This window comes from Vitis riparia, chromosome 15 (genome assembly GCF_004353265.1).
Source record: "Vitis riparia cultivar Riparia Gloire de Montpellier isolate 1030 chromosome 15, EGFV_Vit.rip_1.0, whole genome shotgun sequence".
In the NCBI taxonomy this organism is placed as follows: domain Eukaryota; kingdom Viridiplantae; phylum Streptophyta; class Magnoliopsida; order Vitales; family Vitaceae; genus Vitis; species Vitis riparia.
The window spans coordinates 1,310,695-1,329,246 of record NC_048445.1 but is presented as its reverse complement, the minus strand read 5'-3'; the positions used below and the strand labels follow the sequence as shown (position 1 = coordinate 1,329,246).

Here is an 18,552-nt window from a genome sequence, read left to right as displayed (position 1 = left end):
ATCTTATTATAAATAAGCATCGGAGTCAAAAATTCAAAAAAATCTAAATTAAAACCTACTCTTATTTAAATTAGAATTTTGATTTATTCAGGATATTATGATACACCTTCACTCATATTCTTACATAATAAATGCATCTTTAATTATTTATTTGAAAATATTTGATCAATTATCCCTTCCAGTGGTTTTCACTACTTGATTTTAACTTTTAAAGCGGGAAAATGCTAGATTATATAGTGGGGACCGTGGGGTTTTGTTGTGTATGAACTTAAGCCACAAATGAGTGTACAGTTTCCATATTCCCTTAAAACACCCTTTTCAATTTCACCATTGCCTTGATGTGATGGTATGACTAATTATAAAAAAAATTAAAAAAGAAAAAAGAAAAAAAGAGGAGAAGTTTAGTAATATTTTTTGGGTGATGTGTTATATAACATAAAATGAAGTATTTGAATAATTATTTATTAATTAATTCTTAATATCATTTCAATTGATGATCTAAATTTTTAGAAGTGATTTTTAAAAATTCACCAGACATATAATTCGCATCTTTATTCATAAAAATGTGAAGTTTTACAAAATTTATTAAAAAGATGATTATTCAAAAAATTATTTTTTAAATGTATAACATATGATAAAAGAAAATGATAAAAAATAATATCAAAACATATTTTTAAATATTATATAATATTTTAAAAACATTTTCATGAGAAATAACTAACAAAAACATTACAAAATAAATCATTTTACTAGAATAAGTAAAAATCAAACCCTAAAGCTATGTTTAGTTCCCGAAAACACTAAAAAAATATTAAAAAATATTTCTCTCATATTTGATTTTATTATAAAAAATGAGAAAGAAAGTAAAATATGATTAAAATTATTAAAAAAATTATATATTTTAAATATTTAATATTTTATAAAAAAGTTAAATAAATAAAAAAGATTTAAAATAGTATAAAAAAATAATTTATTAATTTTAAATTTATTTTTTTATTTTATTATTTCTTTCCATTGATTTTTCTTTTTCTTGTATTTATTTTAAAATTTTTCGGAAATTAGATACACCTTAAAAGATTTTAAGGGGAAAAAAAAAAGAAAAAAAAAAGAGTACTTTCAAATATTAAAAAAAAAACATGTATAACCCTCTTAAAATCCGTTCACAACCACCCAATATTCATTCTTTGAAATTGAAGTACAAACATCGTTGAAGCTTAATTCCAATAAGCAAAGTTCACCAAATCGGAGTGAGGGTTGTTGAAAGTTGAATTGCCACCCACTGGTGAAAAGAAAAATGTGTAAAACGAAGAAGAAAAGAAAAACATGGAAGCTTTGACCGCGTGTGAGGAACATTGACAATTACATGGTCGACTACGTGTGTCATCGACAATCGTTTGGGCAAAATGGTCATTAAACCTTTTCTTTTGTGGACCGGCTCCAATCTGTTAGCTGTTTCTTGGTTTGGCTTATGGCAGACATGAATTGGGATTCATTTGTCTTTTAAGAAAATGGTATGAAAGTAGGAAAGGTGTCACGTCGATTTGGTAGGAGAATAAAAGTTATTTGGTAAACCTTAATAACTTAATATTTATTACTGTTATAACTAAAGTAATGAATGTCATTATATTAATTATAATAAATATTAATTAAGTATTATTTACGACTTCCATTAATACTTATTAATGAAAACTATTAATATTATTCATGAGTTCCATTAATATTTTTTAATGGAAATATTAATGGAAGTCATTTGGAAAGTCTATAAAAGGGTTTCCATCCCCAGTGATATGTATCTTTAAGCAAGAAAAAAATTTCTTTCTTTCTCTCAGTCTCTCAACTTTCTTCTTTGATTTATTCTTCCCTATTATATATCAAAGTAAGATATATTTCATCTCCACAACTTTGATTTGCATTGTATTTATCCTTATTTTACAACACGTTATCAGTACGAATTGTTATGAAGGTAATTCTCGTATCTTAAACTTGAAGTTACTTATATAGAATAAAATTTTATATATTTATATTATTATTGATTTGTTTTGTAACATATTGTTAAAAGTTATAAACAAATTATTTGATTTTGTTTATAATTAAAGTTATACTAATTCTATCAAGTTATCATGACTGATTCTAATAATATTGTTTTGTCATATATATAAAGTTGTTTGACAATGTCGAATATCACAAAACTCGAATTTGTGACACTTGACATTTCAGGAAAGAATTATCTATCTTGGATCCTTGATGCTGAAATACATCTTGATGCAATAAATCTTGGAGCTATGATAAAAAAGGAAATCAAGCATCCCTACAGGATCGCACAAAAACATTGATTTTCCTTTGTCATCATCTCCATGAAGGTTAAAAATAAATAAAAAATTGAGCTTTTGAGGAAAAATCAACTAAATTTGAATAATTCCCTAAAGTGAATGCAATATCGTCCCAAACTCTTGGACATGGACAAGGACGAAAACATGGTTGTGGTCATGGAAGAAATCCCCGATACCATGGTTCTTCTAGTAATTATTCTCAGAAAATGAAAGCCTCATTGCACCACTAGAAGTGGAACAATATTGAGGCAAAACAAGAAAATGGGAAGCGTTTACAAGATAAACCTCCTAAGAACCATGAGAATAATTGTTATAGATGTGGTATGAAGGAGCATTGGTCGCGTACCTGTTGTACGCCCAAACATTTGGTCGACCTTTACCAAGCATTAATAAAAGCAAAATGAAAAAAGATAGAGATGAACTTTACCGATGGTGATGGATCAGACTTAACCTACTATGACATTGATTTCTTTGGAGGTCCCAATGAATAAACAGGCCATTTGATAAATGATGAGAAAATTAACATTGATTGATGTTACTTTATATATGAAATAATATATTATTATGTCTTATATTTACATTTGATTTTCTTATTTACATTATGCCTTGTTTTTTTTTTAGTTATATATGAAATCCATGTGATATTTGGTCTCAAGATGAATGATAATGATGTATGTCTCACAGACTGTGCGACCACGCACACAATTCTTTGAGATCAAAGATATTTCCTCGAATTGACATTAGTAAAAGCTAATGTAAGTACCATATCTGGTACTACAAACTTAGTTGAAGGCTCTGGAAGAGCAAACATAATATTGCCAAATGGAACTAGATTTCATATAAATGACGCTTTATATTCTAGCAAATCCAGAAGAAATTTGCTCAGTTTTAAAGATATCCACAGAAATGGATATCATATTGAAATAATGAATGAAAATAATGTAAAATATCTTTACATTACTTCCATTATATCTGGCCAAAAGCTTATAATGGAAAAACTCTCGGCTTTCTCCTCTGGGTTGTATCATACAACTACAAAATCTATTGAATCATATGTTGTTGTGAACTAGAAATTCAACGACCCAAAATTATCCTTTGGCATGACAGGCTAGGTCACCTGGGGTCTTCAATGATGCGTCGAATAATCGAACACTCACATGGGCATCCACTAAAGAACTAGAAGATTATTTTGCCCAATGAATATTCATATGTTGCCTGCTTACAAGGCAAATTGATAACCAGACCATCTTTTACTAAAGTCATATCTGAGTCATCAGTCTTTTTAGAAAGAATACATGGGGACATATGTGGGCTTATCCATCCACCATGTGGACCATTCTGTTATTTTATGATCTTAATAGATGTTTCTACTAGGTGATCACATGTTTGTCTCCTTTCTACATGTAACGTTGCCTTTACTAGACTCCTTGCACAAATAATCAGATTACGAGCACAATTTCTAGATTATCCAATTAAGACAATAAGTCATGATAATGCTGGCGAATTTACTTCTCAAACATTCATTGACTATTGCATGTCATTAGGGATAAATATTGAGCATCTTGTTGCTATACTCATACCCAAAATGGTTTAGTAGAATCCTTCATCAAACGTCTCCAATTAATAGCTCGACCATTACTAATGAAAACCAAAATACCTACTTCTCATGGGGACATGCTATTATACATGCTGCGGTTTTAGTCCGTATTCAACCTACAACTTACCATGAATACTCCCCTTCACAATTTGTGCTTGGAAAACAACCAAATATCTCTTACGAATCTTTGGTTGTACAGTATATGTACTAATTACACCTACACAATGCACTAAAATGGGTCCCCAACGAAGATTTGGGATTTATTTAGGTTTTGATTCTCCATCTATCATAATATATCTTGAACCTTTGGCATGCAATGTTTTTATAGCCCGCTTTTCGGATTGTCATTTAATGAGAGTGTTTTCCCATCATTAGGGGGAGAAAATTTCGATTCTTGAAGAGCGACGAGAAATTAGTTGGAAGACATCTACTATGACCTATCTTGATCCTCGTACAAATCAATGTGAACTAGATGCATTCATTTGCAAAATCTTGCAAATCAATTACCAGATGCATTCATTGATAAAAAAAAAAGTGACAAAGTCACATATCCCGACTACAAATACTCTAGCACGGATTAATGTCCCTATAAGACAGTTAAAAAATGAATATAAGATACACCTAAAACATGGTAGACTTGTCGGCTCAAATGATGTAACTCCTCGGAAGAGAAGAACCCAAGAAAAACTTGGCACTCTAGAAGAGGTCATCAAAATGACTGATCAATTTAAAATTGATAAATCTATAGCCCTATAAGAGGCACAAATAATGCAGAAAGCCCTTGGAGAGGCACATATTGAACAATAAGCCCCTGAAGAGGCACATATTGAACGAAAAGCCCCTAAAGAGGCACATATTGAACGAAAAGCCCCTAAAGAGGCACAGGTATTTGAAAATTGTGAGATCTCAATAAATTATGTACACACGGGAGAAAAATGGGATCGAAATAATATTGCTATTAACAATATTTTTGCTTTTCAAGTGGCCTCTGATATTATAAGAAATGATGAAGATTCTGAACCATGAAATGTGGAAGAATGTTGACATAGAAATGATTGGCCAAAATGGAAAGAAGCTATACAGGCAGAATTAAACTCATTAACAAAATGAGAAGTTTTTGGACCTGTAGTCCAAACACCTGAAGATGTAAAATCTATTGGGAACAAATGGGTATTTGTACAAAAGCGCAATGAGAATAATGAGATCATAAGATATAAAGCGCGATTAGTAGCACAAGGTTTCTTGCAGAGACCTGGTATTGACTACAAGGAAACATATTCTCCTGTCATGGATGCAATCACATTTTGTTTCTTAATTAATTTGACAATCTCAGAAGGACTGGATATGCGTTTTATGGATGTTATTGCATCATATTTGTACGGATTCATAGATAATGATATATACATGAAAATCCCTCAAGGATTTAAATTGCCTGAAGCAAATAGTACAAAGCCTCGTAGCATGTACTCAATCAAGTTACAATGATCTTTATATGGATTAAAGCAATCTAGACGCATGTGGTACAATCGCCTTAGCGAATACTTGCTAAAAGAAGGGTATGTGAATAACCCTATTTGCCCATGCATCTTCATTAAGAAATCAAAAACCGGATTTGCAATTATTGCAGTGTATGTTGATGACTTAAATCTTGTTGGAACTCCTGAAGAGCTCACAAGAACAACAAATTACTTGAAAAAGGAATTTGAGATGAAAGATCTTGGAAAAATGAAATTTTGCATCGACCTGTAGATCGAGCATTTTCCAAATGGAGTTTTAGTACATCAATCAACATACATTAAGAAAGTTTTGAAGCGTTTTTATATAGATAAAGCACATCATTTAAGTTCTCCTATGATTGTCCGATCACTTGATATGAAAAATGACCCATTTCTTCCTTGCGAAAATGATGAAGAGTTACTTGGTCATGAAGTACCATATCTTAGTGTTATTAGTGCACTTATGTATCTTGCCAGTTGTACACGTTCAAACATTGCTTTTTATGTCAATTTATTAGCAAAATACAATTCCGCTCCAACTTGAAGACATTGGAATGGTATCAAACATATATTGCGTTATCTTCGCGGAACTACTGATATGAGTTTAATTTACTCAAGGGAATCAAAGTAACAATTGCTTGGATATGCAGATGCAGGATATCTTTCAGATCCACATAAAAGTAGGTCACAAACAGGGTATGTGTTTAATTGCAATGGTACTACTATTTCATGGAGATCTGTCAAACAAACAGTGGTGGCCACATTATCAAATCATTCAGAAATACTGGCAATTCATGAAGCAAGTCGTGAATGTATATGACTAAGATCTATGATCCAACATATTTGGGAATCATGTGAACTCTCCTCTATCAAAGGTGACTTGACAATATTATTTGAAGATAATGATGCATGCATTGCACAAATAACAGGGGGTTATATTAAAGGAGATAGAACTAAACACATTTCACCAAAATTCTTTTATACACATGAACTCTAGAAGAGTGGTGAAATTGATGTGCAACAAATACGCTCAAGTGATAATCTAGCAGATTTATTCACAAAATCATTGCCAACCTCAATATTCAAGAAGTTAATACACAAAATTGGAATGCGTCAACTCAAGGATATCAATATGAGGGGGAGTATGCTTGTAAAAGGGTGTTAGTGTACTGTACTCTTTTTCCCTTCGACCAAGTTTTATCCTATTGAGTTTTAGTGGTAAGGTTTTTAACAAGGCAATCCTAACATACTAAAAACAACTTAAAGAATTATAAAAATATTGTACTCTTTTTCCTTCGCTAGGTTTTTCCCATAAGGTTTTTTACTAGCAAGATTTTAATGAAACATATTCTTCAATGTGGTGGACATCCAAGGGAAAGTGTTATAACTGAAGTAATGAATGTCACCACATTAATTATAATAAATGTTAATTAAGTATTATTTATGACTTCCATTAATACTCATTAATGGAAACCATTAATGTTATTTATGAGTTCCATTAATATTCATTAATGGGAATATTAATGGAAGCCATTTGGAAAGCCGATAAAAGGGCTTCCCATCCCCTGTAATATGCATCCCTAAGCAAGAAAGAAATTTCTTACTTTCTCTTGTTTTTTCTGTCTTTCATTCTCTCAATTTTCTCAACCATCTTCTCTGATTTCTTCTTCTCTATTATATATCAAAGTAAGATATATTTCATCTCTACTACTTTGATTTGCATTGCATTTATCATTGTTTTACAACAATTACTATATAATTGTAGACCCATTTTTTTTTTCAAACCAAGTGTTACATAGTTTTTTTATTCATTATTACTGTTTTCATAATTTGAATCAAATGGGCATTTCATGGCCACTCGGGAGAAGTTGGAGAGCATTTCGTTTGGAGTAAGGAACAACTTCTATGCAGCTTCATGCATGGACGTGTGGCATGGACCACCACCTTTCCATGGTGGTGGTTGAGAGAGGGACATCTTCGAATGAGGGGAATGATAACTGGGACATAGAGCTTCATAGGATGATGGTTGAAACAAGGGAGCCAGTGGTGATGTCTTGGTTGAACTGTGAGCAGGGGATCAAGTTGGTTGTAGGACGGAGAGAGCATGTCTGTGATTTAGAAGGATGAGACTTTTCTAGGGGTAGTGGGGGAGAGATATTTTTTTTTAGTTGCAGAGAGTTTTAGGGAGGAAAAAAAAATTTGGAGAAAGAAAAAGAGAGTGAGAGAAAACCAGAAAGATGCGGAGTTGCAAAGCCTTTTTTTTTTAGGAAAGATAGCTTAAGGAGGATGGACTGAGTGGGATTCTTATGGTTGTTTGTTTGAGATGAAATAACCTGAGGGAAAATGAGAGTGAGCTTTTCAAATACTGTAAGAGATGAGCAGATGAAGAATCACTCAGGTTTGATCATTTCGCACCTTAGGTTTTCTACTTTTATCTTATTTTATTTTATTTTCAGTCTTACCATGCTTATTTCTAATATTTGGATGCTTGTTTTGGCTATCTAATGTGTTAAACCTGCTTCTCAGTTTCTATTTGCTTGGTCTTTGTTTTCCTTGGTAAAAGTTGCATGATGGTTATGCTATTTATTTGTGTTTTAAGACCATTCGGACTCTCCCACCAACTTATTTTGAAATCTCCTTAATCTTCATTAAAATAGAGCTTGAATTTAACAACAACATGTTCTCTTATACATGCTTTATTTTTCTTCACTCTCTCTTCTCTGTTTTTGTTTTCTTTTTTAGTGATGAATACCATATCTTGGGTTGATCGTCTGAATTGGGATGTATATGAGAAAGCTTAACGTTGGAGTTTTGGGAAATATTGTCATATTGTACGTTAGGTGAGTTGAAGGTTGTCAAGCAAGTAAGACATGAAGAAGATCTGCTTCAAATAGGATGTGATGTTGTTTCTCTTTATGGTGAGGACAAAAATAATACAGTCCAATGAAGAAATCCATTTCAATGTCACCTCCACTCCGATCAGATATTAAAAGGGGATCCTCCCCAGATTGGTGATAGAAGGCTTCCTTTTCAAGTATCCGACTTTTGGGTACAGAAGGAACCCCGGGACATATTGCTAAGAAATTGGTGAATGTGTTGCCTTTGATTTAAAGAAATGAGATTTTGTTGACTCCGCGTTATGAAATGATATAAAAACCTGGTAAGCCGAGTTGAAACGACTTATAAGGTCTTAAAATTCTCAGATGACCCACTTTATCAACAACATCAAAGTCCTCAAGGCCTTCTACACCTACTTCACTAGCCATATTGCCTTTTACAAAATATACATCCCCCCCTGCTCAATCTTTTTCAATGGCAAAGTCAGGTCCCACAACAGCTGCTCCTCTAGGTCGTTCTTCTTCAATGGCGTAAGTACTAAATGTCGACTGTTGGCCTTGTTGAGTTGTTGAATCTGGAAAATGTTTGTTTTATGAATAATGCAATATAATGCCTTGTTCATGTACCAAAATTAGCTAAATATTTTCATGAAAATAATCATAAAAAGATAAGCTGGCAGAATCCTCTGGGTGTGGTTGGTGAGCTAGCCCTAGCATTCGACAAGGTACTTTGAAAACTATGGACATCAGGACGAACGCTAGTTGTTCTCCAGCCATCCAAAACAAAGTTTGCTCGCTTTGCACTACAATTCAGTGGACCTAATCAGCATGATTCATAGGAACTCTTAGCATTTTTAATGGATGGTTTTCATGAAGATCTGACTCGCGCTAAGAATAAACCATACATAAAGTTTAGATGGTTTTAATGGGAGGCTTGATGAAGTTGCTGATGAAAATTGAGCAAATCATATTGCTCTCAAGATGCGTGCCCAATCCAATACCAACCAACTTTGGTTTGTCATGCGTGTAATAAAAATTCATGTTACATTGGATCCATTCATGTACATCACCACCCCGCCATGTAGCCATCCTATCCTCTATGCCCCCCTCATGCATTTCCATTATTCACATACCCACATAGACCCGTTTCTCTCACATCTCCTACCTATCATGCTCAACCTGTCACCACCCTCTTTTCTCTCTATATCCTCATACCCATTGCCCACCTTCTCATACCCATTTCCATATTGTCTTTCATAACCTCCCATGCATGTTACTCTTTCTTTAAATCCCATAAACCCATTTATTTCTCTACACCACGCACCCTTCATGCATATTGTTTCACCACTATACCCATCTTCCCCACCTTTAACCTCATACCGAACATGCCCATCAAGCCCTTCATGCCCATATCCACTATCCATTTCCTTCATTACCATTTTGTTGCCTATTTTCCAACGTGCATGAAGTCTCATGCACGTGCCCATCTATAACTCCTCATTGTCTTGACTTTCACGTTTACCATATCCACGTCACACCCACCTCCATTAGCCTTAAACACACCACTGAATCCTTGTTTTTCTCCCTACCCGTGAACTTACACAACAGATTGAGGATGATGCTAAGGAGTTTGCCATTATTTAGGTATCAAAGTGGTCTCCATTGTCGATGGTTAGTTGATCGAAGAGCAAGAGTTTAGGATCAGGCAAGGGTGTGAGGTTGTAATTGCGACACCTGGGCAGTTAATTGATTGCCTAGGGAGACGTCATGCTGTTTTGAACCAATGTAATTACACTGTTCGAGATGAGGCTGATTGTATGATTGACATGGGTTTTGAGCCACAAATGGTGGGTGTTTTAGATGCGATGTTCTCAAGCAATTTGAAGCCATAAAATGAAGATGAAGAGCTTGATAAAAAAAAATTATGTCAGACCACTTATATGTTCGGTTGCTTTACAATTGGACAGTGTGGAGTTTTATTTTTTATTTTTTTTATGAACTTCCAAGACGGGATGGATTGATTGAGAATCATTAAAGGAATCGTCTTCATGGTTCTGAATACATGTTGATGTGAATGATGTAGAAGACCTGAAAATTTGAAGGAATGAGTCATCGCATTTAGAGTGGTAGCTCTTAATAAACTGGGAATAAAGTGCGCGGACTGTTTAACCATCTGACCATCTCATTCTGAAGATTATACAAAATATACTTTTGAAGTTGGTGTGGGATCCTCGATAGAGAAAGTTTTTGCTCATCCTTTAACTGTTGGCAACCTCTACATGGAGGAGGTATATGTTAAGCTTGGGGAAGAATTACGGTTTACTGTTGGTTGTCAGTATATTCCCTTTGTTGCATTACCACTGGATATGTGGACGGAATTAGGTCGTTCCTATGGAATCCATTAAAAGCGGGTTGACTAAATGATCCCAAACTTGGTGACTTGCACATGGGAGTTGAGTAGAATTTCAAGGCACTCAAGTATGCCTACACATAGGCATCTGAACCCATTCTGCAAGTGCGACTAATGAGATCCATCCGTAATGTATTCTGCCACTCCAAAAGTAACACCGAAATCATCAACTCCATTTGTTTCAGTAATGCCCAGGTCAGTAACTCCTTTAACGTATAGCTGAACTTGATAAACCCATCCATTGCCTCCAAGAAGGCGGTTCATGCCAAAAATGGAAGTTCCGATGCCAAAGCCTCATCTCCTACCCATTTGGTTGATGGGGTGAGAACGGTGAAGAAGCTGAGATTGTCCAAAGCCTTCACGATTCCTAAAAGAATCATAGTGTCTGATGCATGCCATGTTGAAATTTGGCATCGAGAGGGCCTAACCTGATTAATAGTCCAGGTATTGTAGCTCATATGATGATGAGTCATGAAATGAATAACCACTTGAACAACTTGGTTTTGATTATATTCCTACTTTGGCTTACAATTGTTCAAGAAATGTTCCACATGCTCCTAATGCAATGTTGGGTAATATGGCTGACGCTACTCTTGCTGATTCAAGCAAGTATGATTCCGAGTTGCACCACATCTGTGTTCAAATGAGACAGTCGACCCTTCCATTCCATCAAGAGAAATAGCAGCTTACAGCACGTCATTCTGAGGACCATAATGCCAAAGCAGATCTCCCCATAAAGCTAGTTGAATTGGATGCTCATCATGTGCATGCCGATCACGGTTGTAGAAGTGGTAACTGAGACGATGATGCTAGAATTAGTGAGACTCTTTTGAACAGTAGAGTTAGAAATTATTGTCAATGAACATGGTGATTCCTTTACTACCCAACTTGAGAGCCAAAAAGTTGTATTATGAGTCTCTACTACGAGAAGCCCAAAAAAGAAATTGAGAAGAGAATTTCTGAAGAGGTTGTGAAGGCTATAACTTTGAAATTACTTAAGTTGCAAGTAAGTCTGGATTTAAATTGCTGAAGGTCAATGATAACTTCATGCCAGATAAGAGAACATCACTTGCCATCACCAACTTCACAGTACAATGCCAGTTGCACCATTGGGATCATATGCATGGTTTACATGGCCACCTTTAGGCCATGTGTCCTTCTTCTTCTTCTTCTTCTTTTTTATTTATTTCTTCCTCTTTGATTTTAAAAATAATTTACCAAATTTCAATTTTCAAATGATTTTCCAAATTTTAGTTTTTCAAATAATTTTAATTCTTCAAAATTTTCATCTTTAGAATTTTTAGGTTCCAAAAATTCACTTTTTCAATAAAATTTTGTTGACATCTTTCTCTCTAGCAAGCCATTTCTACATCTCATATGTTTTTAAAACGTTTTTAAATAAGCAAGAATCAAATTTCGTAATTTCAAGTGGTGGAATTTATGGAATCGGTTCATGAAAAAATAAATTGGGCTTTGGTGGGGGCCTAACATCAATGAATGTTTCCTCTAAGAATAAATCTGATTGAATTGTGATATTTGATGATTTCTTATTCTGTTTAGTAAGATGTGAGCCATATTTTATGTTTATTAATTGTGCATTGACTCCATTTCTTGATAGCGCATTATAGCTTGTTGCCAAGGTATGCACCCGTTCTCACTCTAGCCATTCTTTATTGAGTGTTTTGATTCTCACATGTGCATGATCATTCTGGGTATCCATTGATTTCCTTACCAATTGTCATGATTGTTCATTTTATTAGTAGAGACCTGTTTTTCTAGGGACTTAGAGGGATGTTTTAGTCTTTACCATACCTTTTCGATAAGTAACCTGACCCCGAGCCTTGATCCGGTTTTTCACAAACCACATTTTCCAAAGTAAGGAGTCATACTTAGGATTTTCTTTCTTATTTTGTTTACCCTTTAAAAATAAAAACAAAAATAAGTGACGACTACAAGTCATTTTCTAATGAATAAATAATTTTTCCAATAAAAAGTGAGCTCACCATCGAATGGAAGCGCATGAACCAAACTACGACGTCCACAATAATTTTATGTTAAGTAAATTTTAAATTATTAATTTAAAATTTATTATTTATTATTTATTTTAAATATTAAATTTATTTAATAAAATTAATTTAATTTCTTTTAAGTTATTAGATTAACGTAATTACCCTAATTAGTTATAATCAACATTTATTATTAAATATTTATACCAATATTTATTTTGAAGTAATAGATTTGCTTATCAAACATTCATATCTAAAGTATTGTAGATTTATAAGATAAACTTAAAATATTTATTATAAAAAATGAATTGGAATTATGGTTATTAAATACATTTTTCTTAATCTTGGGCAAATAAGATAAAAGAAATGGAATTAAAAATAAATTTATTGTTTGACTTAATACTTAAAATTATTTTTAACTTTAAATTACAATATTAAATTATTTTATTAAATATATTTAATAATTTAAATTAAATTATTAAATTACTTTAAATGATTTTATTGATTTACCAAACACCTCTAAGCTACAAAATAGTAAATTCCACCAACAGAGGAATAGGACCATGTAGAATACGACCTGATCAACATGTGACATTTCCTCGTTGAGGGTACACTTCAGCTTACAATATACACATTATAAGAAGTAAGTAAAGTATGATACTACTTTTTTACAATCAGTTTTCTTAAAAACTTATATATTTATAATTTTAGCATATAATATATAATATATGATATGTTCTCCAACAAGGGTTTATAGAAAATATTAAAAAAATATTTTTTTTTATATTTGGTTTTATTATGTAAAATATGGAAAAAAAATTAAATATAATTAAAATTAGTAAAAAATTTATATATTATAATATTATTTAATCTTTATATAATAAATAAAATAAGTGGAATTGATTTGATGAAGCATATAAAAATAATTTATTGATATTCAATATATATTTTTTATTTTTCTTTATTTTCTATTTTATTCTACTTTCCCTTACATTTTCTCTCAATTTTTTTTGGAAACTAAATATAACTTAAGATAATAAGAGCTTTATCTTCCCCTTTACCAACAAGCTAATATACTGGGTTTTACTTTTATTTTTTAAATTTTTATTCATAAATTTAAAATTTTGAAAAAGGTTTCAAAAATATTTTTTGACAATCTATTTTTACTTTTTAAAATTTAATAGCCAAAACTAAGTATACAAGATTAGTAAGGGTGCAACTCTATTTTTATTTTCATTTTAAAACTATTTTCAAACAAGAAAATAAAAATATTTTTCAAAAAATATAATTTTCGCAGTTTAAACATGTTGATAATATATAACAAGAAATAAATGTATAAGTTGTTTATCTGATAAACATAATAATATATGGGTGAATTATTAACATCAATATCTTATTTTAAAATTTATTTAAAAAAAATTGAAACTCCAAAATTTGTTTAGACATTTTTCTCATAATTGAAAAATGCCTTTTAGTTTTAAAATGAAATTTGGAAAATTTGCAAAAATTTTAAATATATTGGAAATAAAAAAAATTCACATTTATTCAAGAAAATTTTAGACCTTTATTTCTAAAATATTTAGTATCAAATTTGCTAATAAAAATTAAGTTTAGAAAATTTTTAAGGTTATTTATAATTTAACCCCAAAAAATCGTCAATTACAAAAGCAACCACATTAACGGCGATGCTATTATTCCCTCACCTTATTTCTCAAACTATTGGTGACTGAACAACTCTAGGGTTCCAAGGCCTATTTACGCCGGTGAGTTTCCATCAAAATTTCCCCTTTGTATTGATTTTTTTTTCTCAATTTCTTTGTGAGTTGGTTTCTTGAAATCTGTAATTCGTTTATTGATGTATTTATTGAATAAACATCTTTGCGTTTCTTGTATTTGATCTGGTTGTACAATGATTCATATATGGAATTAAGATTAGGGTTTTTGATTCATTTGAAGAAATTTAGTTTATATACGAACTGTGTAAGAGTAACTATTGAAACTAGGTTTTTATTAGGGAAAACAGAATTGAATGATTGCATTTCAGATGCTATGTAGACCAAAATGGAGTAATTGGAAATAGGTTCTGGGTTTTCAGCGGAGATCTGGCTACTGGAATTTAATTTTTTTTTTCTTTGGTGTTTTTTTAGGGAAAATTTCAAGACCATCTTCGGTGTTAATGTTTTTAATGGTTGGTTTCTGGGAAAATTTTATAAATGCTGATGATAAAAAATTGGTTATTCCAACTTATTATTATCAGTTTCTGGGGAAAATTTTGAAAATGCTGATGAGATGGAGACTCAGATATTTCAGCTTCTAGTGTCGGTTCTGGAAAAATGTCAATGCAGTAGCTTGCATTTTTTGTTCAATATTGCCTACAAAAGCGAGTTGCTATGTAATCTTGTTGAAATTAAATCATTTCATCAGAAAGCCATTTCATTATCATGTCTGGTTAATAGGAAGCTATTTTCAGATCTGAATAAGAAACATGGAAGAAGCAGTGATTTCCTTATGTGCCTATGACTATTGAAAAATGGCATTTCCCGGTACATAATTTTTGGGTATTGTTGAGGGGGTTGTTACAATCTTGCTTGTTTTCCTCTGTTTTAAAAGCACAAGATTCACAATGCCAGAAAATAAATAAATGAATAAAAGAAAGAAGAAACTTCATGCTTGTTTGGACATGTGTTTCAAGTCAGTTTTCTGTCCTTGGAGTCAGTCCCCCAAACTAAATAGAAAAACAGTGAACGTGCAGAAAATTCTTTGTAAACAAGTTTGGCTACTGTTTGCTGTAAATTTTTACTTAAAGGCCCTGCCTTCCAGAAGGATAAAAATGTATCTTGTTTTATGTTTAAGAAAATGAAACCGCCAAAAACAGAAAATTTTCCCAAATATTCATGCTGTTCCATAACTTTTCCGGAAATGGATCCAGGAATGTGTTTTAAAAGCATTATTTCCTGAGTACAGTTTCAAACATTCTATTAAATTCTTGGTATCCACATTTTAATTAGTCATTGTAAGCTGTCACCAGAAATTATCCTGTAAGGGGATAGATATGGTATGAAATTGTCTGCTTCTACTAGAATAAAGAACATAATGTTCTGTTTTTCTTGAATCAAGAAAAGAAAATGTTCCTGGGATGAAATTATTTGATAATTCCTGCAGTTCTGCAAATTGTTGAATTCTTTGTGTATTTTGTAGGAAAATCAACACAATGGAACTTCTGGAAAGTGGGTTAGAGGGTATCAGTCGAATAGAACTAGCTCAATCACCACTGATATGTGGGCTTCCAGATGACATTGCTCTTATTTGCTTGGCAAGGGTTCCTCGGAAGTACCATACACTCCTCAAATGTGTTTCGAGGAGATGGAGAGACTTGGTGAGCAGTGAAGAGTGGCATGCTTATCGCCAAAAGCATAAACTAGATGAACCCTGGATTTATGCCTTGTGCAGAGACAAGTTCGAGCGGGTTTGCTGTTATGTGTTGGATCCCTACTCAACAAGAAGGTCTTGGAAGCTCATTGAAGGCTTTCCACCTCGCAGCTTGAAGAGGAAAGGAATGTCGTTTGAAGTGCTGGGAAAGAAAGTTTACCTGTTGGGTGGCTGTGGTTGGCTTGAAGATGCTACTGATGAAGTTTACTCCTATGATGCTTCCACAAACCGGTGGAGTGAAGCAGCTCCACTGTCAACTGCAAGGTAACCCCGTTCACAAATATTCTGTTCTGTGATATCTTCACTGTTAACATTGACAATTCATAATTCAAATCTTTTCTAAGATGAAACTTCACTTGCCAACAGTAAGCTTTAATATAACAGAATACAGTTATACTTATAAAAGGAAAGATGTTTTCCTTCTCTTGGATATGCAATTTTAAGAAATTGATTTCTTGTTAGAAGTTCCTTGTAGTGATTTGGTAGTCATCTGATTGACTCAATGCATTCAGATGCTATTTTGCTTGTGAAGTTCTAAATGGAAAGATCTACGCCATTGGAGGGTTAGGCTCAAAATCAAATGATCCACATTCTTGGGATACTTATAACCCACATACAAACAGTTGGAAATCTCACTTGGACCCTAACATTGTGCCTGACATTGAAGATTCCATAGTTTTGGATGAGAAGATTTATATCCGCTGCGGCACTTCTGGTTTGACTTCTCATGTGTATGCAGTTGTTTACAATCCATCCCATGGCACATGGCAGCATGCTGATGCTGACATGGTGTTAGGATGGCAGGGTCCAGCTGTTGTTGTAGATGGGACTCTTTATGTGTTGGACCAGAGGTTGGGAACTAGGCTGATGATGTGGCAGAAGGAGAGTAGGAAGTGGGTGGCAGTCGGCAGGCTGTCACCTCTTCTTACATGTCCACCTTGTCGGCTTGTTGCAATCGGGAAGAGCATTTTTGTCATAGGGAAGGGGCTTAGCACTGTGGTTTTCGACATTGGCAATGCGGGGAATATGGGAGGGGTAATGGTGAGTTCTTCTATACCCAAATTAACTTCTGATGATGATGTAATTAGCTGTAAGATTTTAGCTATTTGAATTGTGTTCTAATCTTAGGCAGCTCAAGTGATTTCTAATTGATTGAATCTGTTGAAATGTATGTAATTTTGTAAAAACTCATATTGCTATGCACTTAATGCAAATTATGCAATGATGTCAAATTCCATATCATTTTACATACTACCCAAAATGAGCCTGTTTTGTTTTTTCTTTTCATGTCTTCTTTCACAGTGAACTTGGGTTTCAATTTTGTTTTAAGGTGTAGCCTTTGTGGACAAGTTAAGTTGATAGTTCTTTCTTGTTTATACTAAACATTATTGTTTTGTGGTGCCACATAAGTATATACGTACTTATGCGTGTGCTTACAAATTTATATGTGTGTATACCTACATATGTATTATTTGTCTAGGTTTGTACGTGTGTGTGTGACAATGAGAAACTATCCAAAGTATAATAGTGGGGATAAAAACTGAGAAAAAAAAATTTTTAAATGAAAACAAAAACAATCATAAAAAAACCTGCATGAAACCTGGGCTGTGGAGTCCAAACAAATCATCTTCCTTCTCTTTGGAGCACAAGGGCTTCCTTTGCCTCTTGTTAGCACCCAGAGAGAGAAGGGTTGTGAAAAAAGAAATGGCAGAAAGCAGTGTTAAGTTCTTCCTAGAGAAATTGAGCAACTTGGTTGTATAAGAAGCTTCTCTATTGGGAGAAGTAGAAGGCCAGGTGAAGCTGCCGCAAAATGACTGTGGGTGGAGCCGATCAGAGAGGTAGCCCATGATGCTGAAGATGTCATCGATGAGTTCATCTTCAACATGGAATATTATTTGTGTCATGTCTCCCAGTGACAAAGAAAAAAAAAAGAAATGAAAGAGATTGGAGAGGCTAAGCTTGGTAGGAAGCTTTGTGAATTTCTGAAGCACAAGAAGTGCTTGGTAGTTATGGATGATGCATGGAGCAGCTTGCTCAATGATGAAATTGCTCTGCATGCCACCAATTCACAAGCATTTATCCATAACCTTGGTTTTATGGATAAGGATGAGAGTTGGCAGCTTTCTCAAGAAAACTTTTGGAGGGAGAAGTACAACTTCGACAACTTCGACTTTTTGAGGTACATGAAAACATTGATTTCACATTTCGTGTTAGTCTTTCTTTGGCTTATCATTCATCAACATCTTACTAAAAATAACATTTCTCAACACTTTCAGGATTCACAACTTCGATCTTTGGTTTTATGTTGAGAACTTTTACCAAAAACAAAAAAAAAAGTTAGGAATCTTTGCAAGAGCATATTAAATTACTTAATGTTTTGGACCTAAGTGAAACATATAATTGTTATATGCTCCCAGGGGAAATAGGAGAACTCATCAACCTGAGAT

At 33.2% G+C, this 18,552-nt stretch overlaps 2 protein-coding genes across 2 annotated transcripts in view; both read left to right on the top strand.

Moving 5' to 3' along the window:
• Window positions 1-14,373: 14,373 nt before the first annotated feature.
• Window positions 14,374-17,366, top strand: LOC117931759 (F-box/kelch-repeat protein SKIP4-like). The gene is made up of 3 exons (XM_034852816.1): window positions 14,374-14,439; window positions 15,875-16,369; window positions 16,618-17,366. Exons 2-3 carry the CDS (start codon window positions 15,888-15,890, stop codon window positions 17,213-17,215), a joined length of 1,080 nt encoding a protein of 359 aa, XP_034708707.1. The 5' UTR covers window positions 14,374-14,439; window positions 15,875-15,887; the 3' UTR covers window positions 17,216-17,366.
• Window positions 17,367-18,039: 673 nt separating this feature from the next.
• Window positions 18,040-18,552, top strand: part of LOC117932570 (putative disease resistance protein At1g50180) — a 32,638-nt gene continuing 32,125 nt past the window's right edge. The window contains exon 1 of the mRNA XM_034853848.1: window positions 18,040-18,284. Coding sequence (XP_034709739.1) covers window positions 18,040-18,284 — 245 coding nt within the window. The remainder of the gene's footprint in view (window positions 18,285-18,552) is intronic.

Coding starts and splice junctions, on each gene's coding strand:
- LOC117931759 (XM_034852816.1), top strand. CDS start 15,888: ATGGAACTTCTGGAAAGTGGGTTAGAGGGTATCAGTCGAATAGAACTA. Junction 16,370..16,617: donor GCTCCACTGTCAACTGCAAG/GTAACCCCGTTC, acceptor CAATGCATTCAG/ATGCTATTTTGCTTGTGAAG.